General features: G+C 38.6%; 3 protein-coding genes across 5 annotated transcripts in view; 1 reads left to right on the top strand and 2 right to left on the bottom strand.

Moving 5' to 3' along the window:
* The first annotated feature begins 110 nt into the window (after positions 1-110).
* On the top strand, positions 111-19335 carry smndc1 (survival motor neuron domain containing 1). 2 transcript variants are annotated; one of them, XM_017309036.2, is made up of 6 exons: positions 111-270; positions 552-678; positions 1967-2109; positions 2596-2757; positions 3923-4076; positions 18026-19335. In XM_017309036.2, exons 2-6 carry the CDS (start codon positions 559-561, stop codon positions 18041-18043), a joined length of 597 nt encoding a protein of 198 aa, XP_017164525.2. In that variant the 5' UTR covers positions 111-270; positions 552-558; the 3' UTR covers positions 18044-19335. The 2 variants fall into 2 exon arrangements, with proteins under 2 accessions (XP_017164525.2, XP_008427571.2); XM_008429349.3 differs by lacking the exon at positions 18026-19335 and adding an exon at positions 4162-4762.
* Positions 6578-13382, bottom strand: LOC103476776 (max-interacting protein 1-like). Its single transcript, XM_008429347.3, has 6 exons — positions 12906-13382; positions 10714-10816; positions 10488-10517; positions 9319-9433; positions 7269-7440; positions 6578-7173 (listed from the first exon to the last, which is right to left on the bottom strand). The coding sequence occupies exons 1-6, from the start codon at positions 13141-13143 to the stop codon at positions 7010-7012; spliced, it is 822 nt and encodes a 273-aa protein (XP_008427569.1). The 5' UTR covers positions 13144-13382; the 3' UTR covers positions 6578-7009.
* Positions 19165-22541, bottom strand: part of add3b (adducin 3 (gamma) b) — a 28775-nt gene continuing 25398 nt past the window's right edge. For both annotated transcript variants that reach the window (XM_081616102.1, XM_008429344.3), the window contains exons 13-15: positions 22167-22290; positions 21073-21168; positions 19165-20718 (exon numbers count right to left, since the gene is read on the bottom strand). In XM_081616102.1, the coding sequence (XP_081472228.1) occupies positions 20468-20718; positions 21073-21168; positions 22167-22290 (471 nt within the window). In that variant the 3' untranslated portion in view covers positions 19165-20467. The remainder of the gene's footprint in view (positions 20719-21072; positions 21169-22166; positions 22291-22541) is intronic.

Here is a 22541-nt window from a genome sequence, read left to right on the forward strand (position 1 = left end):
ATTGGAATTTGTTTTGGCGACTATACAAGCTTGGTTTTTCAGTCGAAAGTCAAAGAGAGACTGAAGATGCTATGTCCAACCAATAGGGGCGCTGATGAGCCTCTAGAACAGCGTATCATCGCATGGGATTTATACTGGTTTCCGGTGTGCTATTCACAGATAGACAGAAGAAGAGCACATTTTAAAAATTAGAACGGCTATTTACGAAAAATAATCGACTTTGAATCGTACTTATTGTTCAGCTGATTAGACAAGGGTTCTAGAACAAAGGTAAGACCCACATAGCCCCTCTTTTGTTGTTTCTTCTCTGTTGCTGTTAGCTAGCGGTAGCCTCGTTACGGTAAACGTACGTCGAAGAAAAGGCCTTGCTAAGTGTGTTAGCCCTGTGCTAACGTTCAATTTTTTTTGTTGACGCATTATACATCAATTTATAAAGATTTTTATAAAGCGGAATCAGTAGTATAGTCATAAACGTATTTTATACGACACCCTCTTATCAGCTACCCGTAGTAAACTGGGTAACATCGCATTTTGCTTTTTGTTTTTTTTAGCGCACAAATGTCGGAAGATCTGGTGAAACAGTTGAGCAGCTACAAAGCTCAGTTACAGCAAGTAGAAGTTGCCTTATCAACCGATCCAGATAATGAAGACCTCCTAAAACTTCAGAAGGACTTGCAGGTTTGTTTTCTCCCTTTATCTGAAAATTGTTTTCACTGTAGCATTTATAAAGAAGTTTTTACTAGGAATACAGTGGGTCATCATGTTTGTTGATATACAGTCTTGTCTGGCTCCATCCATCCCAATGATAATGAACCCTTGTGTTCATTATCCTTCCATTCTTATTCCCTTTCGTTCTACATTATTGGCTCTCTGCATCCGTGCGTCCCACAATTTCAATATTTTCACCCTTCCTTCGCATTTTGCTGCTTCTTCTTTACTACTATGTTTTTTGAAGATTATACATATTTGCAGTACGTTTATAACATGAGACTGAAAACACCGGAAAACTAAGTAAATTAATCTTTAAAAAATATGCCTTTTCATTATTTTTATTATTAAATTTCGAATAAAGTTACAAAGCATTTGTCACTTTTGGGCATTTTTTTGATTGGCGTGTAAACCATTATTTTTTGTGTAATCTAACTTCTTTTTGTGTAGGTTTAAAAGACAAAGTACCTTCAGAAAGATAACCAAATGTATAATAAAAATTAGGGCTACACAAAGTCTGTGAAACATGTAATCAAAGTTCAAATGATTGTTAAATGAACAACTATGTTTAAGCAAATAGCGTTGATGTCCTTCTGCTTCAGATGGTACTTATTTACTGCAGTTCTTTGTGATCTTGATATGTACATAAGTATTTGTTGAAGTCTGCAAATGAATAAAATTTTCCCCTATAATCATGTGAGCCCCACACATGCATAGTTTCTAGGACAGGAATGTGTACAGTGCAGGAAATCCAATTGAAGAGAAACTCTGCCAAGTTTTTATATTTATAGAATCTAAAATTGCGTATAGACACGAGCCAGCGTGACAATCTCATGGTATAAAGTCGAATCTCATGGTATAAAGTCGCTCTCTTTCAACTAGCTACCAGGCAGAGCAACAGGTTGGGAGATCTTTCCTCTTTTCAGCCACAGAAAATGCCACTAAATCCAGGAACGTCTGTGACTTCTCATTAAAATGACTTGAACCTGAAGGTTTACACAATTAAGCAGATTCTAAGCCATAACTTTTGAAATCTGGTTTACCCTAATACACACTCTTACCTTTGTCTAATAAGTTTGATCAAGTCTATAGACGTGGCGAATTGTATTAACATGAAATATTCTGTACCCTAAAAATAACTGATGACATGGAAGCATTTGAAAGGGAGGAAGTAGGAAGTCATTATGTTGCCTAACCTAATAAAAGCACCTTAGTTCCTGTAATTACTGTCTTTTTTTCTTTTCTTGCTCTTTTGCAGGAAGTCATCGATCTGACTAAAGATCTCCTGAGTTCGCAGCCCGTTGATGGGTCTTCCAGCACCAGCGGCTCGGAGTCAGTGCCAGTGAAGAGAAGCTGGAAAGTGGGTGAACGATGTTTGGCAACGTGGAGCAACGATGGCCAGTGAGTTTCAACATCCTTTTTAAATAAAGAAATGACTCACCAGTGTAATGTGTCACCATAAAACAGCACCTTCTTCATTGGTTGCATGGAAATATTTTTAGTCGTAGTTCTGTTCTGTAAATGGAAACTGAGGAAGACGAATCGTAATATTTCAGAAACCTTAAGTCAGTGTGAATATCCTCAAAACTGTATTTTTGACATTCAGTTGCATTTTATTCATTTCATATAATGTTTTCCATTCTTCTTATGTAACTTGAGGAAACGCATTGTTGATTTTTAGAGTCTGTGTCTTTTTAACTGTATGCAAGTATATAGTTGGGAGATATAAAAAAAAATGCAGTTTTTCTTCTAAAATTGAAATTAGAGTTTGCAACATTGAAATTGAATTATTTCGTACTTACTGAGCAATTATTGAACGTTGCCTATTAAGTAGACCTTGAGTCTTTGGCTCATACTCACCTGCTTACAGACGTGATCTTTTGACAGGGCGTATGAAGCTGAAATTGAGGAGATAGACAGAGAGAACGGCACTGCGGCCGTTACGTTCACAGAGTATGGGAATGCTGACGTGATTCCTCTGCAGAACCTCAAAGTCGTGGAGGAAGGGAAACGATCTGAGGATGACGGAGGTTTAAAGTCAAAGTCAAGGTAATGAACAAACTCGTCTTGTTTCTTGTTTTGTTCGTATTTCTACACTGAAGTCTGTTAAAGCCTTGCATCACTGACACTTTACATTCTGCTTCCCCAAATAAGTAAGATATGACTTTGTGTCTTTCCACCTCTGACCATAGAAGTGTTTTCTTTAGGTTTGTTAAAAGATAGACTAGCCTTTCCTTGAGGTGCCAGGCAGCCTGTTCCACAGATCAAGCGCCACCGCTCAGGAGGTTTTTGAGTTTGCATTTGAGTCTAGATTTATGGATGTCCACCATCAGCTGATTTGTGCACATTAATTGCTGTGGATGGGGTGTTGAGGACACAGAAGACCAGACAAATATGGAGGTGTCCATACCATTAAGACTCCTAAGAAAGCAATAAAACCTGGAAGTGGAGCCTCAAGTGGAGAGAATGACACGACCAGTGTTGAACGTTGGACTCATCCATTCCTTTCTCTGCTACAGTACAACAAAAAGATACAGTATTAAAAACTGAAGTCAATGCCAATATTCTGTTCGTGTTACCAACAAGTACATTACAATATTAGAAATGCTACATTCAAGACACATGCACCATAGCGTTTCAAGTCAATTACAATCATTTTACTGCTGATTTTTAGTCGCTGATTAGTTTGGGTGCTAACATTATTTCAATCTCTTGACTTCGAATGATTGATTTTTTTTGTTTTAATTGTGTATAAAAAATACCAAAGACTAAGGAAATTAATGCATGTGAATTGAATCTTAATCCCTGTTATTTCTGCAGCAGTCACAACATGGTTTTGGGTTTTGCTGTCCAATTATTAACTGGTTAAATGTTATCAAAAGATCATTTCTTCACCATATGAAGTTGTACAGAAAAGCCTGATGCATCCTTTGCTACAAATGACCAAGCGCATGTGAAAGAACCTTAGCCAATACAATGTTTATTATTTAACACAGCAATTTTATTCGTATATTTTCATGTAGTTCTAATGCTGAATAACAAAAAAGAAAATTGTTCTTTCAAGCAGCCCTAAAATCTTAATTTAAAAAAAAAAAATTACATTAGTATTTTTGTTACAGGTCTACCACTTCAAGTCAATTCATAAATTACAGTTTCCGATCTCTGGTGTGAAGTTTGTTGTTTTAACTTTCTCTCATCTTGTGCGACTTTCTAGAAAAGAGCAAATAGCGGAGCAGCGAGAGTATAAGAAGAAGAAAGCTCAGAAAAAGGTACAGAGGATGAAGGAGCTGGAGCAAGAGAGGGAGGAGCAGAAGTCTAAGTGGCAACAGTTCAACAACAAGGCTTACTCAAAGAACAAGAAAGGACAGGTAAGATATTTTTAACCTCTTCTTATTTCTTCATGTTTTTTTATTTCTCTTCTAGCTAACCAGTTTATTTTTTATGTCCTTGTAGGTAAAGAGAAGCATATTTGCATCACCAGAGAGTGTAAATGGAAAGGTGGGAGTGGGAACATGTGGCATTGCAGACAAACCTATGACCCAGTATAATGACACATCCAAATACAACGTCAGACATCTGATGCCACAATGACCTCGCACACTCTGTACATAATAATCCACTGTATACTAGTTGTATCGGTGCTTTTTGTTGTGTTTCTACATGATTAAAGTCCCTCGTATAATGAAAGCTTTTAAAGGAACTGGTTGGACACCGGTGTTTAAAGTATTGCTGTAGTTATCTTGTATATTACGTAGGCTCAGCTAAAAGATTCACATGAGGGATTTTTCCACCACTGGAACAAAGTCTCCTGTTGCGTAAGAACGTATGTTGTGGAAAAACCTGTGGAGTTTGCTGTTTGTACTTATTTTTGAGGCAAAATCTCTAAGATGTGTTGATTTGGAGTACTACATTTGATGCTGGATTGTTCAATTCTCATCAATAACAATATGATTATTAATTATGCTGAGAATTTGGAATGACTAACTTGACATTTTAATTTCTGTACATATATATAAAAGCGTAAAATAAACCTTATGTTCTGTTTTTTTTTTAAGATCTTGTTTTTTTTCTCAATGCAGTATAGTTGCTGTCAACCCTGCAGATGGCAGCAGAGACTTTTACACTCCAACAGTACAGTTATGCTAAAACGTGAAGCCTCTTGGAGATGCCCAACTAAAATAAAATCCTGACTTCAGTTAAGCAGTAAACAAACGGCATGATTTAAAATTGCTGGCAAAAGTACATCAGTTACTTGGAACATTATTAAAATAATCTTATCTATTGGACAACTGTCAAATCAGCAGGCTTGTCTGTGTTTATGTTGGCCATAGCAATTCTGTACTTAAAATAAACCTTTATTTAAATTAGTCTTAATCTGATTTTCTGAGAAACAGAATGTTGGGGTTTCATTAACTATCGCAATTAACAAAAATGCTTGAAATGTGACTAATGAAAAAGCGAGTTTTGATTTTTACTTGCTTTTTAATTGCATCATTTGTAATGTACTGTACGTAAACCCTTACTGGACGCTTAAAAAAAACACAACATAAGCATGTTTTTGTGTTTTAAAGGTTTTATTAAGATTCTAGGAATAGTTTCCAGGAGTTGTAACAAATTGTTAGCAGGGGACCAGCAGCACGTATTTCGCACAAAAGTCACCTTGGACGGCGTAAGCATAAGAAAAAACATTGTGCCTCGACATAATTGACATTTTCTTTAAATAGTGCATTTTTTTATTTATTTTTTTTGCAGTTTCCCCAAACGCGCTGGGTAGGCGACCGATCTCCAACGACAAGGCGTTGGACAATCCCCACGTTAAGACACAAATTGGTGGTGATTTACTTAGGACTTTGTTCAGAAGAACACAGATAAATGATCATATTGAAATATCTATTTTTGGTTTCAATTGTTGAAACAAATCAGCTGTGCAGTTTAGTATTAAATATATTCTGAATTTCAGTGGAAAGTCTTCAAATGTCAAGAAATTCAACTTTTCCTTTCTCAGCTACAGTACAAAAAAAAAAAAGTCTTAAACACTGACGTATAAACCAAAACCAATATTCTGTAACTTGCTGTTCATGCTACCAACATTATTATTATTAATATTATGAGACTTGTCAATTCAAAATACATTACAATATTAGAAAGGCTACATTCAAGAACACATGCACCATAGCGTTTCAAGTCAATTACAATCATTTTACTGCTGATTATTAGTCGCTGATTCTACTACCAAAGCAAGTGTATATCCTCGTATCTGGAATTGGACGGATGGGGGTGAGAAAAACATTATCTTACCCAGCCAACGTTACACACATGATCAAACTAGACATTATTGCTTGAGCTTTGTGCTTGGACAAGTGCTAGATTAGCTTATTACCGACTAAACCCATTGAATTTGCACACAGTGTGAAAGCATTTAAACACTGAGCAATGGGTTAAACTCATAGCACAGCAAATGCTTCTTGTGGGGCTTCCTACTAAGTCAGTTTGGCAGACATTTAAAAACAGTGATGAAAGGTTTGCAATTCAAGCACAACTAAAGTACAATTAAATATATCAAAAATAAATAGAATCATGCAAAATATATTAGTAACAGGTGGACTACATGCCACCTGTGTCTTGATTGAACTGTTTTGTTGAAGTGGGATGCCACATGAAATCAAGGGTTGATTTGTGGATCCTAAAGCGTGAGTAACAGACTTGTGGAGCGTATTTTGGAATGCAAGCTATATTTTAGCCCTTGCCGGCTTGTACGTTAACAAGAAGTGCTGTCTGGACGTGTTATCCAGTGGAGAAAAAAAAAGGGCTTTTTTTTTTTTTTTAACAAGGCATATGGCGCAGATGTTTCCAATGGTGAGCTCCTCGCTGGTTGTGTGTGTGAAAATGGGATTTGCTGTTTTTTTTTGTTTTTTTTTAAAGATCAGCTTGTTTAAAGCAGAGTTCCTACTTCAGTGTTTGACACTGGTTAAATAACCGGTCCTCCACAGGATCGACTTTTAAAACGTTCACTTGAACTTACAAAAGGTAAAGGGAACGATGTTTTGATAACGGTTGTACATTACCAAAGTTGTATTATTGTAATAATGTGGTAGAGAGAAGGCTGCTGCTTTTTTAAAAATTATTATTATTTTGAAGGGGAGTTTACTGAACTTAAGGCTGGTTCTGGGAAGAGTTCTATTTTGATTATTCATGTGGGGAGGCTGGTTCGTTTGAAGAAGATCGAGGGAGACGGAGCTCTAGGCTGGTACTTTGAAGGGAGAAAAAGATTGCAGCTTCAGTGTAGGTATAGGCTGGTGGTTTAAGCAGAGAAGGCAAGTTTCAGACTGCAGGTGGAGTAGCCCTCGTCACTGGCTGAGCTCTGCCGGCTGCTGTGGTCATCCAGGTCGCTTGCACCACTGGCGCTAACACTGTCCATTTCTCCATGGGAGAACTCAGTGCTTTCCACGTCCACTTCAATTTCCTCTGCATCCAGGAAGAAAAAAAAAATCACAATAAGTGATCAACCACTGAAAAAAAAAAAAAAAAGGGTAAGTAAAGGGTATCATTGCGACACTGACCTCTGTCAGACTCCGAGCGGTCAGAGTCCATGCGGGAGCCAAGGCTGTCTGTGCGGACCCTCTCTCTTTCTCCATGAGACTGCAGCAGAGCCAGCTGCCTCTGTAGGTGCCTCTGCTCCCTTTCTAAGGTCTCCAGTTGGTGCTGACTCCTTCGGTCTACCTCTTCAAGTTTCTTTAGAGAGAAAAGAAAGGAATGTTCATTTCTAATTAAAGAGCTCTTGTAGTTGAAGAAATGTAAAGAAAGTGCTTGTAATTTGTGTGCATCACTTCTGGGTCAGTTATTCATCTGAACTATGGTGATTTAAACACAATTTTATGACATCCTTATTTTTTATTCATTGACAAATTAGTAAAAAAATATATATAATTTTTTTTAACATTTTAGATTTGTTTTTTTTTTTTGTAAAAACCTTTGAGAGGCACATTTCATTTCCCTTACAACCAATATGCTCTACTTTGTGTTTGTCTATAACACAATAGTCCCAGTAAGCTACATTGAAGTTTATAAATTCAACATGACAAAATGTGGACATGATCAAGGTATTTTCTATTCAAAGGGGGGTTAGGGACCCCAGCAGAGACCAATATTACTGTTTAAATAAAGAGTTATTTAAAGTTAAAGACGTGTCAGACATCTAAAACTAATTAGAGCGCTTTCCACGTTATTGCCTTCATACAAGGGAGAAGAGCTTTTATCACTGCTCTCTGCAAAACAGCTGTTGATTTTGGTTTGCTTTGTTTTTATGCCCACAGGCTTTATGGCCCTCTGCCAGCTGCACCTGCTCCACCCTTTAAATACACAGCCTCACGTTCTAAAAATAAAACTACAGTAACTTTTAGAAAGCCTCGGTTCCTGGACTTTAATTGTACAAATCCAACATCAACAGCAAACATTGCAGCTTTCTCACTTATTGCACGCCTAGGTGATGAACTCTTGTAGGCCGTCGCCAGGATAGTATTTTTTTTATATGGCTTCCCTCCAACCTCTACTCCACTTCAAAAGTGATTTGAATTTTTATTTGCTTTGTTAAATATTGGACGCTTTTAAGCTTAATGTTTTGGTTTTATCTAACTACTCTTTCTTGTGTTGCCTAGACGCTGTGGTCCACTAAGCTAACCTCAATGCTGGAGCTACAAAAATCTAATTAGTTCGATTAGAAATGTTTCACGTGATGGCGCCAAAATAAATTGCCTTAAAAGTCACTCAGTAAATAGACTCGATCTGTGTGTCAGAAAATAGTAGTGGACAAACTGCATCATAAAAATCAAGTTAGGGTCAGTAAGAAAGCTGGAGAAAAGTTTAAAGCAATATAAATTACAAAACAATATCCCAAGCTTTAAACATCTGAAGGATCATCCATCATCTGCACATTGGGTGAATGTGCTACAGTTGCAAACGTACCATAGAGTTTGAGGACAATCAAGATGTTTTCTGGCAAATATTAACCTTGGGGTTATTTTTGGTCAGTAGCTGTTTTCAAACTGCACCTTTCCCAATGATGCCAGTTTCCTCCTCTCTTCTTTTTTGTTTAATCCTGAACACTTACATTAGCTGAGGTAAAGAAGACTTGTAGTGCTTTAGATATTGTTTGTGTTCTCTCTATTTGTTTTGGTTTTTAAGCCTTTTAGGCTTCATGTTTACTCCACATGAAGTCTGGCAGTAATCAGGCCTGGGTGTGGCAAGTGAAATACAACTCGGCCGCCTAAAAACGTGGTTAGACACAGCCAATGCATTATAATACATCGTTAAACTTTGAGGGGCATTTAGATTTTCACACAGGCTTCAGTTAGTTTGAAACGAGTTACAAAATGCTTTACCCTAGTTATATTTGTCTAACATTAAAATGCTTTTCATAACCCGAAACGACGCGTTTTCACTGTTTCTGAAGTTTTTCTAGAACCTATATAACCCAGCGACTACTTTGTGATGAAACCTGAACAAAAACAAAGTCGCCCTCATGAGAAGTATTTCTAAAAGCCAAAAAAAAAAAAGGGGGGGGGGGAGAAGCCTTCAGCAGTCCCCTCTCCCACAGCTCTCACACTACCACACCTTGATGTGTGCTTTGGCCTTGTTGAGCAGTCCCAGTGTGGTGTGCCGGCTGCAGTCTGGTCCCAGAGGGATGAGTGACTTCAACCTCTCCAAACACAGGCGGAGATGTGCTCGCCTGTGGGAGGAGACATCGTTCAGGTAATTTCTCTGCAGGGACTGAGCACAACGAGTACATTACATTCCCCGCACTGAACATGACGGCTTAAAAAAAAAAAAAAAGAAAAACTAAAGAAAAAGGCTTTGAAAAATTGCTATTTTATAATGTTATTAATCGCGTTTCAAATGTAGGCATAAATGTGGGTCGAGAGCTCAAAGTTGCTGAAGTCATCTATTGCTGTGCAATCTCTGCAGCCTGAGTGAGCACAATAACTGGCAAAAGGACTCTTAGTATGCCTGCATATAATGGAGTAAAATGTAGGTCAAATCATGATGTCATATCTGCATTGGCCTCCATTTTGTAAATTAGAGTAATCTCTTCTGAATCTTCCTTTCCCCCCCCTTTTTTTTTTTGAAGGTTACACTTCTTACACATGCATATGGCTGATGATTTAAGTTCAGAATAAAAGGTAGATTGGCGTTCCTTGGCTCCCCGTTTAAAGCAGAAACCACGTCACGGGGGAAGCAAAAGCAAACGGCAGTCGGCTTTCGCAGCTGGAAATCTTTCAGGAAGGAACCCTGTTGTCTGGAAACGGACGCTTCCCATTTGCTGACTGGGGAAATGTCTGCATGTCCTCGAGGAACAGTGTTGCTACACTGCGGCCGTGCTCTATTTTGCCTTGCAAAAATCTACGCCAGTATCCGGTACGGAAACGACAAAGCTCTTCTTTATAAGAGTTCCCTTAAGGTGCTGTGGCGATAAATTAATTTACAGTCCTGCAGCACATGTTATTTTAAAAGTATATGGCTGATGTATTTAGCATTTGCCCAAGATATGCAAATGTGGCTGAGGGAAGGACCGTTGTGGGCTTGTGCACCTGGAGTTCCCATTATGAAACTTGCAGATAAGGGAAAAAAAAGTCTATTCTTATTTTTGATTTATTCCTCCTTTTTCTCAAGTTTTATACTCGCTGTCATGCACAAGTGTTAAGCATGCACCAGATTTAGATTTGTTCGTAGTGCGGTTGTCTCAAAAGTTAAAACGTGCATTGAGAGGACCTTGCTTCACTCACCTGTTCTTTTCCAGCTCATTATGTGCTGATCTGTTGAAAGCATTAAAACATTTACTGTCAATTATTTAATTGATAGAGAAACCAGATCCACAGCAGCAGAGCACACAGTGTGCAAACACCAAAGCCCAACATACTGAAGTTGATTGCTATAATTCAGTCATTAACAGAGATAATATGACATAATGAGTATTGGGGATCTTGCAACAAGTCAATAGTGTTAACTTACCTGTTGTGCATATTGTCCACTTTCCTGTTCTTGAATTTGCGATGTTTTTGTTGATGTTCAATCTGTGCTTCAGGGTATGCTGAAGCATAACCATGCTCACATTCTGATAAGTGGGAAAAAAATAAATAAATGGAGATAGAGAATTAATATTTTTATTTTATTGAATCTGTCACAACTACAAGGAAGGCTGAATTTACTTGATAAAAGTGACCAAATATGACCTGAAGTTTACATACTAAATTGTAAAAACGTCCATGCAATTATAATATATATAAAAAAACAGAATTATACAAACAAGCAAATGAAAATGTTGATGCTCTGTTGCCAGAACCGACCCAGAGTTGTATGAAGCTAAATTTCAGTAACTTCCAACTACAACTGCTAACCATTGCCCAAGACATTTCTTTCATCTTCAACCAAATATGTATGTTTCTTGATGATAAATCTAATGTTGCAAATATAGTTACAGCTATAAGAAAATTATCAAGTGACATAATGCATAGTTTATGTTTGAAGTCTTGAAGTATGATATATCCTATATTGTTTTAATAAAATTTCTGTAGTGTCTCGCAATCAAGCGGAGAGTGAAAGTTATCAAACAGAAAGCTCTCTTTCTATGGCTGACGGTCAGCTACATCTGCAAACGTCTCTTCTTAACAATTCCAGTGTTCTTCCTGTTGGTGCAGGAGATCCTTCAAGCAGCTACATGGAGCTGCTATATTGGTTGCATTTTGATAATGATAATCATATTTGTTCTTCGTATGAGTCTGTTAGAAGACCTGCTGTCAGCTACAAACAGGAAACTGAAGTGACAGTTTGCACAGGCTCACACAAGATCAAGATTTGGCATAAGCAACGAAAAAGAATGCGACTTATATCTAGATTTCAGGCTGGTGGTGACAACAGGGATGCTTTCTTGGTGCTCTTTGACCCTTTGGTATCAAGTGAACATCATGTAAACATCACAGACGTCCTTAGAATTGCTGCTGACTTTGTCCATCTCTTAACAGGTTACTTACAATAAGAGAATACATCATGTAATAAATGCCATAATATCTTTCTAATAATATCCTTCTATGACTTTATATATATATATATATATATATATATATATATATATATATATATATATATATATATATATATATATATAATTATCATCATCACCAAATCTCAAGCCAGCTGGGCACATTTTGGATGTGGTGACTCTGGAATGGCCATCATGTCAGTATGGACCTAAATATGCTGCAAATAATTAAAACAATTCCAGCAAAGGTGTACCTAATAAAGTGGCCATTGAGGATATATCTACCAGTTTACTAAAGGTCAGAATAAACGGGAGACGCTTGTTAAATTGTTCCCTCGCCATAATGTTGTGTCATTATCCTACTCCCCCTTTAACAGTAGAATTAGTGTTGGTTTTTGATCCTGTTTCCTACAGTTCCCATGAACCACTATTCTCGGTAACATAAGACGTCAGAAATAAAACCTGCCTGCGATTGGTTTAGCGGCTGTGGACCAGGGGCTGGGGACGTGGCTTCCGACCAATAGAAACTTTGCAATCGGTTCCATGTGTAAACCATGTGAACAACACATACAAGGAAGCAGCAGCTTTCAGAGACCAGGGTAGCAGGGCTGATCATTTGGAAAGCCAAGACGAAATAAAATCCAAATCGGAGTCTCGGTTACGATAGAAGGGCTGTAAACATGACGTTTTCCCAGTGAATGTGTAAACTTAAAGGGCATAAACCGGGGATAGGTTCTGTTAAATGAAAAAAAAAAAAATGCTAGGCGTAGAAATGGGAATAGGCTATAATAATGTGGACTCAAGTGCACATAAGGAAGGCTCATTAAAATCGTGCACGTAATAAAAAAAAAAAAACTAGAAATAATCTAATAGTGGCAAAATAATCATCTTAAACGGCAGCGAGAGGCGGCTGCAAGACATTGCTTCCGACGAACCGATTGTTCTCCCAATTCCCCACGTCAATGCATTTCCCAACTCGTCTGCAAACGAGCCCCGTTTCAAATGTGTCAGACTCAAAAGAGCTCGGGTTTAATAGGAAGCAGCAGGTGAAACGTCGCAGCCGCCGCTCGGGCCAGCAGTGCATCTGTCCGCTGCGCGTCTTTTGTCGCCCTCGCTCTCTATTGTTGTCTGCTCGGCGCATTAAATGTCCCGTTTGTTTACTTACTTCCGTTGCTCTTCTCAGCGCTTTCAATGTAACTGGCCGCCTCCAGCAGCACTTGCACGTTCCGCATGAAAGTCCCGATCTGGTCCATTGCGGAACATTTGGAGTAGAAAGCGTCGCTGAAAGAACAGCCGGACATCTCTCCGAATCTCTCCTGCTGCTCCTTGTTGGACGCGTCAGACTCCGACAGGACCTCTTCGCTTCTCAGCTCGCTGCTATGCTGTCGAATGTACTTTACCATTTTACCCCCTTTTCCTTTCACTGAAGGCTTTTTATTATTATTATTATTAGTAGTAGTAGGACTATAGTGGGGAAGAGCTTGCGCAGAAATGTGCTCCCCTTGTCCTGTGTACGTATGTGTCTGAGTGTGTGTGCTCAGAGCGGATGACTGAAATGAACTAGGCTGGATGGAATTGCAGTCCTTAGCCTTAGCCACTTGCCCTACTTGGTGGATAATCCCTCCCACTAACGCATGCACATTGCATTCATTGTCAACTGTTCCATAATAAATCCTCATTATCAATACTGCAGGAGAACGGCGAATGCGACTATAGAGGCTGCTTCAGCTAGCAGAAAAGCCACTTTATTACATGAGAAAAAAAACAAACAATATATTTTATTTTGTGCACACTGATTTCTAAGTAATTAGTTGCAACAGTATGAATTCAACTTGGATGTCATCTGCAGCCATGACAGTCAGTATTCAAATATCTTGTGGGGGGAAAAAAGATCAGCTATTTGTCTGACATTAATCCAGACAAAACCTTTGCTATTTTTGGTCAGTTTGTTTCTAGTAGCTAAACAGAACAATAAGCAAAGCATTGTCTTTCTTCAAATTCCTGAAACATGTTCTTTTTTGTTGTTGTTGCTGTTGTTCCAATTTCCTTAAACTGCATAACTTGGCTTAAGTATTATGGCTGTCCTTCCACAAGCTTCTCTCTATAGTTTGCTTGAATTTTGACAGAACCGAAATGACGGAGTGAAGTTTATAGGTTCACACAACTTTATCACCTCTATCCACAAATTCTCCATAAGTGGTCAGGGTTTTGTGTTAGGCATTTCAAAAATACAGAGCACTTTTGTGATAGTCCAAACATTGTCTGTTTGGAAGACCAATTTGTGCCTAAGCAATAACTTCCTGAAGAAAGTTCAAACAAATATATTTCCAAAAGCTTTTTTTTTTTTGACCTGCTGTTTGAAAAGTTGCATACATATAAAAGTGTACCTTTTATTGTAGGTTGCTTATATTTTTCCATGTGAACAGCGTACTTGTGAGCATACCGTTGTTTGTAGAAATACCCTCGGCTCTATACAAAAGCAAAAAGAAAGCAAACATTTTGTTGACTTTGCTGAGCTCGTTTGTGGGGTTTGTAAAGCAAAGTGCCTGTAACCACGGCTGGTGTTAGTGAACACTGTGATTGCTTGGTCCAGCTGAGAACAACAGGATCACTTGGTTTCTGCTAGAACAGGTTTGCTAATGCACCAGTTACTCACAACTTATACATAGTTACAAAATAATGTAATATTTTTTTTGTGGAAATATTTTAACAAAGTCATTTATAATCACTAATTTAAAAAAATTCTGCTCATGCCACAAGCATTCTAGAACTGCTAATAAGTAGATAAAAAACAAAAGTGTTAGCCTTTTTCTTTAGGACTTGCAAAGCATAGAACCAATCTCCAATGGTGTGCTCTCTTTGTGTCTTTGAGTTGGATTTTCCAAGTTTCTAGTCAGAATAAAACAAGAAGGGTCCCTTAAAGTTGGAGTTCTGACTGGTGGAGTTGGAGGTCCAGGAACAGCACTGATATTGAATCCCAGTATGGCTGCTGTCCAGGGGCGGAGCTATAGGGAGGGCTGGGGGGCGGCTGCCCCCTGAACCGGGCCGATGGGGGCCCTGGTCTGGAGGTGCAAGGGAGGGAGGAATGGTTTCAAGTCGCTTAAATGTCTGATTATAGACGGAAAAAGTGCGCCCTCACCTGTTGAGAAAGGTGTATTTAATGTTAAAGTCAACTGTTTCAGAACCCGACCCGACGCTGACTTGTTCCGCTAGTGCTGCTGTCGAAGGTGCAGTAAAAGCTGCAGGTATAAACTTTTTATTAGCTCTTCTGATGATTGTTATCTCATTAAAGCAGTGGGAAATAGTGCAGTTCAATCCCTTAAGTATTTAAGTTCACAAAATGGAGACAAATACATGCCTATTGATGATTGCTAAAATTCATCGCTGCAACTAATTGCAAGTCAGGGATATTTTCCAACTTGCAAATGGAACACAATCCACTTGTGTGATTTTCAAACAAACATGGTCTCTTTGTAAAGGGCACAGATAGAAGTGTACCATCCAAATGAAATTCAGCCTTATGCCCTACATAAGTCTTGGGACAGCACTTGACTTACTGGTGTTATGCTTATCATGCTCAGGGCTAAGTTTGTGACATCACCATTTTTAAATAGTGGCTTATTAGCTGTTTGCTAAAAATTCCAACAAATTGAAACACTTTAAAGTGGTATGGTTTTATATGTGTTCTTTGTAACCGTATGAAATACAGTCCTCTCAAAACATCCACGCAACTATGTCACCCATAAGACCTAGTAGCTACATTTATTTATTTTTTTACTCCTAGGTGTTCTCCTTCTCTAAAAATGAAATGCCTGCTTTCTCAGATTCAAACCAGAAATCTTTGATCCATTCAGAGCAGATTATTATTCTTTACAAGGCAGAAAAAACTTGAATCTTGACAGAATGCCATAGAACAAACCATGCGGGTTTGGTTAGAGGAGTTTGCTAATGCTGGCTAATCAAGAACTGGAACACTGAGCTAGCTTTTGGTATCTTTGGCACTGGCAGTGTGGGAGAGACACCAAGTCCAGCTGGAAAATGGAATCAGCATCTCAAATAAAAGTTATCAGCAGAATGAAGCATGAAGTGCTGTAGAATTTCCTGACTGATGGCTATGACTGGTTTTCATGAAACACAGTGGATCAACGTCACCAGATGACATGGCATCCCAAAATGTCGCAGTCGGTGATGGTTTGAGGTTCAGGTCTGGCTTGATATGAACTCTGTGACATTTGTATCCCATATGTGGATCGGTCTATGCAGAGTGGTCCCAACCTCAGTCCTTATTAGGCTGGTATGGATTTTGCTGGACAATTGTCACATGGTTCTCCCGGTTGCACCTTTCCCTATCATATTTTTTTCCTTACACTCAACTTCCTATTAATATGCTTGGATACCGCACCCTGTGAACATCCAGCTTCATTAGTATCTTACTCTCATTGTGGACGATGTATGTGATTGTCTTCTGGACATCTTTGTAGTCAGAGGGTATTCTGGCAATTCCGTAACATTTGAACATTGAAAATGTTTTTTTTTTTTAATTGCCTTTGTGTGAGGTTCAAATTTCTGAGACACTGAATTTAGGGATTTTATCATCTGTAAGCTTGAAACAGGTAACACTGTGTGATTAATATAAATACTACATGAGTTCCACTTTCTGAAGTGAGTGACAAAATACACTATCTTTTTTCACTATTTTCACATTTTTAAAGATGTACCTGTGCTAATATTTTTCACTTCACTTAATGTCCTCAAAACACTTTAAATTCCCGTTACGATGGAAAGAACATAGCGAAGTTGTGAAAGTATATTTAATATATCAATGAGCACAACCCATCCTTTCTGTCAACTTCATGTGTCTGGTAGTGACAATGACCTCGCTGATGCTTAATGTTATCTCCTGTTTAATTAAGCTAACCTTGAAACGAAAGCTCTTTTCACTTCGACGTCTGTTTGCTGTTTGTTGCTTTTGTCAGATGAAGAAGTCATGTTCCCCCCTCGCTACGAGAGATGGCAGAGAACAGAGGGGAAAGGGACTCGCTTGCCTTTACGAGGCCAGCCATGCGTGCGCCGCCGTGTTGTGGCTCTGAGACAATAGGTGCAGATGGCTCGCCTGCTGCAGATGTGGCCAGGCCTGTAACGGACGACCGAGTGAAAGAGAGTTCACCCTCCCATGGAGCTTATATCAGCCGCCTGGTGAGGCCTGGAGCCCTGATACCTCATAATCTGGTCAATAACGTCAAGGATGCTCATTTGCATTTCTGCCGGTTTGCACGTTTAAAAACTCCACTTTACCGAGTTTTCACTGCTGCAGCAGCTCTGATGCGTGTAACTCAGACATCACCCTCTGCTCCTATAGCTCTCTGGACCAGTGTGCTCAAAAGGACAGATTTGCACTGAGAGATCAGTGGGGGAGGGAACCTGAAAGCGTTTCACCAGAAAAAAAAAAAAAAAGGCTTCATCTGTGCTGTGAGGCTTGTGTGCCGACTGGCTGAGTGATAGCAGGGAGTGGAAAGCTGACCCGCTGTAGGTTGGTGTAGAATGTGACCCCAACTGGAGTAATCTGAAAAGCCTGAGGATTACACCAGTGGCTCGGCTGTCATCATAGCAGAGGCGAAGACACACGGTGCTGCTTATTTTTTAAACTGAAAAACACATTATCTATCTATCTATCTATCTATCTATCTATCTATCTATCTATCTATCTATCTATCTATCTATCTATCTATCTATCTATCTATCTATCTATCTATCTATCTATCTATCTATCTATCTATCTATCTATCTATCTATCTATCTATCTATCTATCTATCTATCTATCTATCTATCTATCTATCTATCTATCTATCTATCTATCTATCTATCTATCTATCTATCTATCTATCTATCTATCTATCTATCTATCTATCTATCTATCTATCTATCTATCTATCTATCTATCTATCTATCTATCTATCTATCTATCTATCTAATACACTTTCAGTGTTAAATACACTTTCACAACTTTGCTATGTTCTTGCCACAATTACAGGAGTTTAGGGTGCTTTGAGAATATAAAGTAATGGCAAAAAAAAGAAGGTTTTTCTTCAAGGATTGCCATCTTCACATTAGTTGTGAACAGTTTCCCTGTCCATACGGAGGCGTAGCGTGTCGAGGGAAAGGTGTTTTGCATGTTGGGCCAAAAAGTCAGATCTTGATTTGATCTATCATCTTCGACATGTTTGCTATTTGACTTGTGGGAAAACTACAAATGAGACGTATTGTGTTTTTTTTTTCTCCAACAGATTATCTTACCTTATTGATCTCTGCTGCTCTTCCAGAGTAACTGTGGTCATGTTGGCTGCTTTTCTCATTAATGATCCGTCTTGGTAAGTTTCCAGTTATGCTATACTCTTTATGATTTCTGGGCTGCTGATTGAACATTTTGAGGTGCTCAACATGTGGGAAACTGTTGTCTTCTTTAACTTTGGTTCTTGGTCTCAATGATGCTTTCATTTTCTCTTTCAAATCTCAAGATCTTCATAAAACAGCTTTATTAATGTCAAGTTATTACAAATGCTCTCCAAGTACTGTTTTGTTCAAAAATGTTTGTAAAAGTATAATTTTCTCTGTGTTGGTCAAATAATATTCCAATGAAATACATTAAGGTTTGTAGTTCAATGTGACAAAATGTAAAAAGTTCAACACCATAGAGTACTGGTGGTCTGTTGATTCTATAGTTGTTTCTAGACAATAGAGACCCTTTGTCCAGAGGTCAGAGCTCAACGCTGCTCCAGGTCAGACATTTGTCACCTGCTCTTTACCCTCTGCAGCCTGCTGCAGACAGGGCAGAAACTAAACTGAGCTTTGTTATCCACATGCTCATTTAGCAAATATAGAGTCTGATGGTGGTCAAGTACAAAATTGGTAAAAATCTAATAAACCGTAAGATGCTTTTACCACTTTAATTAACAGAAAAAAAAATACTAATCTTCCTCTCCATGTGTTTTATGGAGGTGTGTGTGTGGTTTAAGGGGGTCGTGAAGGTGCAGATCCCGTCACTTCCCCCACCACGAACACCTGTTGGAGACACCAAATCCCCTCTTTTGTCTTCACAGCCCCCACACTCAGGGTTTTACCATGACAACGCTCATTCATATCATGGCTGAAGGCTGATTATGCAGCTTCACGTGGGCAATTATCACCAAACGGAATGAATGCGTTGTTTTCTGATGGGTGGGGGGAGAGTTTAGCGCATTTTAAGAAGGGGGGACTGTTGAGAAAAGCTTTATTTTAAATGGGAAGTGTAATTTTATTTAGCCAAAAAAAAAAAACAACAAACTAAATCAAATTGCATTTTTTTTCTTTTCTGCATGTCAGTGGATTTTGGATTTTAAAAATGAGTTGCATATCTTCTTAGAAAATGACAAGAAGTGAGAACAACTTACGGAAGAAATGTTTTATTCAGCTAGAAGGCAGTAATAAAAAGGCCAACACTGAAATAAGGCAATACAAAGAGCAATGTAAACAAAAGGGGAAACACAAGCACACACTAGCAATACAAATGTAAACGCAAAAAAAAAAAAAAAAAATAGATGGAGCTTAATCAAAGTAAGTAAATCTACATTGTGATACAGGGAGTGTTAAAATAATGATATTAGATTGTTCTGTCACGTTTTTAAAGAGTCATATCCATTTGGCTTAGCATAACAAAGGAACTGCACAAAAACAAAACTATTTACAAAAAAAGTTCCCTCCCTTTGGGTTCAAACTCATCATTCACATTATTGACTGGGTTAAAAATATACAATCCTCCATTGTACTTCATGGAAAACTCCAACAGTGAGCAAGAAGAAAAGCTTTACAGCCCGATACCTTCGTTTTGACAAGTTTTAACAAACAAAACCAAGTCCTCAAATCCACTTGCTGCAATTCACACTTGGCACTTACATAATTGCCATCCCATAATATAAAAAAAGTAGCTATTAGTAAAAGTCAAATTCATAAACAGTCACTTAATCAGCTTCCTCTATTAGTCACAGTTCGATTCCTCATCACGAATACCGTAAAAGCAGCAAACATGTGAACACGTGTAGAAAACGACATGGATTGATACCGTCCGATTCATCACAGCATGTTTTAGTGTGTGAGTAAATAAAGGCCATCAAATCTTTTACTACCAAACACTATACTGTTATAGATGTCATATAAACCCACATATATTATTACATGTAAATATAACTATGATTAGATTCAAAGATCAAATACAAATCATACTGTTTCTAAGGCTAAACATCGTTATAACGTTAAACTTTTAAAACTACTTCTGTCACTGTTAGCTAAACGTGTTTTAGAAAATCCTAGATCGTCGAATACATTCAACAATTTGTGCAATAATAAGAAAAACACGACAGTTTAAGGGATTCCACCTTGATGTCTCATTGTATGAACTACACTTTATGATACAGATGACAGCCCATTATAAATATGGGTAAGAAGTACAGGAATGCCATTTTGCATCCACTCGTGATCTGATTTATGATTCATTTGAAGCTCTCTGCGGTCAGTCACAAATTTAAAAAAAAATTATTGAAAGAACTTGGAAAAATTGCTGTGAATAAGGGGAAACGCACAGAAGGCTCTCCTATCAGATCATTTCTCTTATTTCACTTCCCTTCAGCGCAACGAAAATAAGGCTTTCATTTCACGCTTTTCCCCCCCTCACGTAAAAAAAAAAACAAAAAAACTCAAGCTTCCGTCTTTCCCTTCTCCTCCTTCTTTTTCTTACTCTTTTTTAGGAATGAGGGAGTGCGGAACTTGTTTTTCTTTTTCTTGGGGGACTTGCTCTGGCTCTCTGGGGTCTGGGCCTCCCCCGTCTTCTCCCTCGTTGTTATGGAGATTTCCACTGTTTCTGAAGTGCTCACGCTCAGCTTGGATACCTCGATGCTCAGATCCTCCTCCAGCTCAGACAAGTGGTCCTTACCGTTGGGTATTGAATCTGTCGACACATAAGACTGAGTCGGAGACAAGCTGCAGAAAGCTCCTCCAAGAAGAGACATTTAATCACGAGCTAAACCATCAATTTGCTATACTGTGACTTACAAAAGCATTCCTACTCCTTGGATTTGATCATATTTTAAAGTAAAATTAGATACAGACAGATTGATTACATATTTTTTATGGTGGGATCAGAGTAAGCGGGGGGATGGTTCTGATTTGTACTTATTAGGACTTTTCCATTTTACTTCACAGCTACGTTCTACTTTCAATCACATACGATCCTACAATGTTGAAGTGTGAAAATATCCAAGGAGTATGAATCATTTTGTGAGACAGCTGATTTTCCGGTTACCTTGTTTCACTGGTGTCATTATCGGAGAAAGTGACAGGGAGATAGTGGAGCCATCGAATGTGGTCATCTCATCAGCATCAGTTGCATCTTCATCCTCTACAGAAGACATGAAATCATCAAAGGGCGGTTAACCATCCAACGTGCCATCCTCTCCTCCGTCTGATAGTTGCTCAGACGCTGTCAGCGTCACAACACACACACCAAAATAACGCAAGAAGCTTATTAAAAGCTGCACAGATCTGCTAAAGTTGACGTGTTTCAGAAATGACACGTTATTAAGGGAAATAAAGGTGCCACTCTGCTGCACAGTCGTGAACACGTTCCTCTCCTGCACGCACGTTTCATTCCTGCCTGCAGTAACAACCAAGACATGAAGGGTTTGACAAGATTGAAGTCTTTGCTGCTTGTCCCTCATCGTCCTGTGAGCCGACTGAGCAGCGCAGAGCACAGGCTGACAGCTGTGTGTCCCAACGCTTGTTTGCAGGAAACTTCAAGGTTCTGCTCATCTTGCCTTAAAGTTTCCTCCGGCAGAAATGATCCCACTCTGGGATGGACTAATGAACTGCCTGGGAAACAATCCAATAACCTAACTGCTGTGTACAGGTGCATCTCCATGTATTATAATATGATCTCAATATATTACAATATTAATAACAAAATTATGTATTTAGTGATTCAGCTGGTTATGAAGATTTGCTACATAACAAACTGGGTTTGATTTCTGCTCATTTTGATAGTTGGCGCTTACGGCTAATGGAAACTCACAATTTAGCTCCTAAGAAAAAAAGGTTGTATTATATAAATCCAATAAAAATTGTTTCATTACGGAGACAGTGGCACCCTCCAGTGACACTTGTGTTTCATTGGAGGAAGTGGCGGTGAACCAATCAGGCCTGATTTCTTAAATTTTGGGTGATTGAGGATCCGCCGATATTTACATATGAAAGCAATCTTATCTACCTTCAGAAAGATCTGAAAATCAGACACTGTTCCCTTTTGCTCTGCCATGGGAGAGCAAAAGGCAGTTAGACACAATCTGATCACTGTAATGACAAAACTACTACTTCTACTACTACTACCGTCAACAATAATACCTTCTTGCCCTTGCTGCTTTCTTTCCACCAAGCTCTTATATTCTTCCAGCTCCTTCTCGGTGAGATCATTGAAGGGGTTGGGAGGAAGAGTGCGGGTCAGCTCCTCATCTTCAATGATGAAAGCCTGGAGGAAAGAGAAGTCAAATTTTATTACTGTAATTTCTGGACTTATAAGCTGCTACTTTTTTTTCCCACATCCTGTGAACAGCTGTGATGCCACAGGTAAGGATGAAAGATCAGAATTACTTGACTTTGCAGCCAGAAATTTGCTTCTAAACAACCGGAAAATATTTCCTATGTAGCTAAATTGGCCCAAAATAACCGCTGATTGTTAGCATAGCAGCTAATGCTTTCATACTGTTTTCCAATGAGAGA

Source organism: Poecilia reticulata, chromosome 15 (genome assembly GCF_904066995.2).
Source record: "Poecilia reticulata chromosome 15, P_reticulata-male-v2, whole genome shotgun sequence".
Lineage (NCBI taxonomy): Eukaryota > Metazoa > Chordata > Actinopteri > Cyprinodontiformes > Poeciliidae > Poecilia > Poecilia reticulata.

What these genes read in the sequence shown, in the direction of transcription:
- smndc1 (XM_008429349.3), top strand. Translation starts at nt 559, where the DNA reads ATGTCGGAAGATCTGGTGAAACAGTTGAGCAGCTACAAAGCTCAGTTA. An exon ending in ACGTGGAGCAACGATGGCCA is followed by an intron (nt 2,110 to 2,595) that starts GTGAGTTTCAAC and finishes ATCTTTTGACAG; the next exon opens with GGCGTATGAAGCTGAAATTG. An exon ending in CAAAGAACAAGAAAGGACAG is followed by an intron (nt 4,077 to 4,161) that starts GTAAGATATTTT and finishes ATGTCCTTGTAG; the next exon opens with GTAAAGAGAAGCATATTTGC.
- LOC103476776 (XM_008429347.3), bottom strand. Translation starts at nt 13,143, where the DNA reads ATGGTAAAGTACATTCGACAGCATAGCAGCGAGCTGAGAAGCGAAGAG. An exon ending in AGGCCAAAGCACACATCAAG is followed by an intron (nt 7,441 to 9,318) that starts GTGTGGTAGTGT and finishes TTCTCTCTAAAG; the next exon opens with AAACTTGAAGAGGTAGACCG. An exon ending in CCGCTCGGAGTCTGACAGAG is followed by an intron (nt 7,174 to 7,268) that starts GTCAGTGTCGCA and finishes TCCTGGATGCAG; the next exon opens with AGGAAATTGAAGTGGACGTG.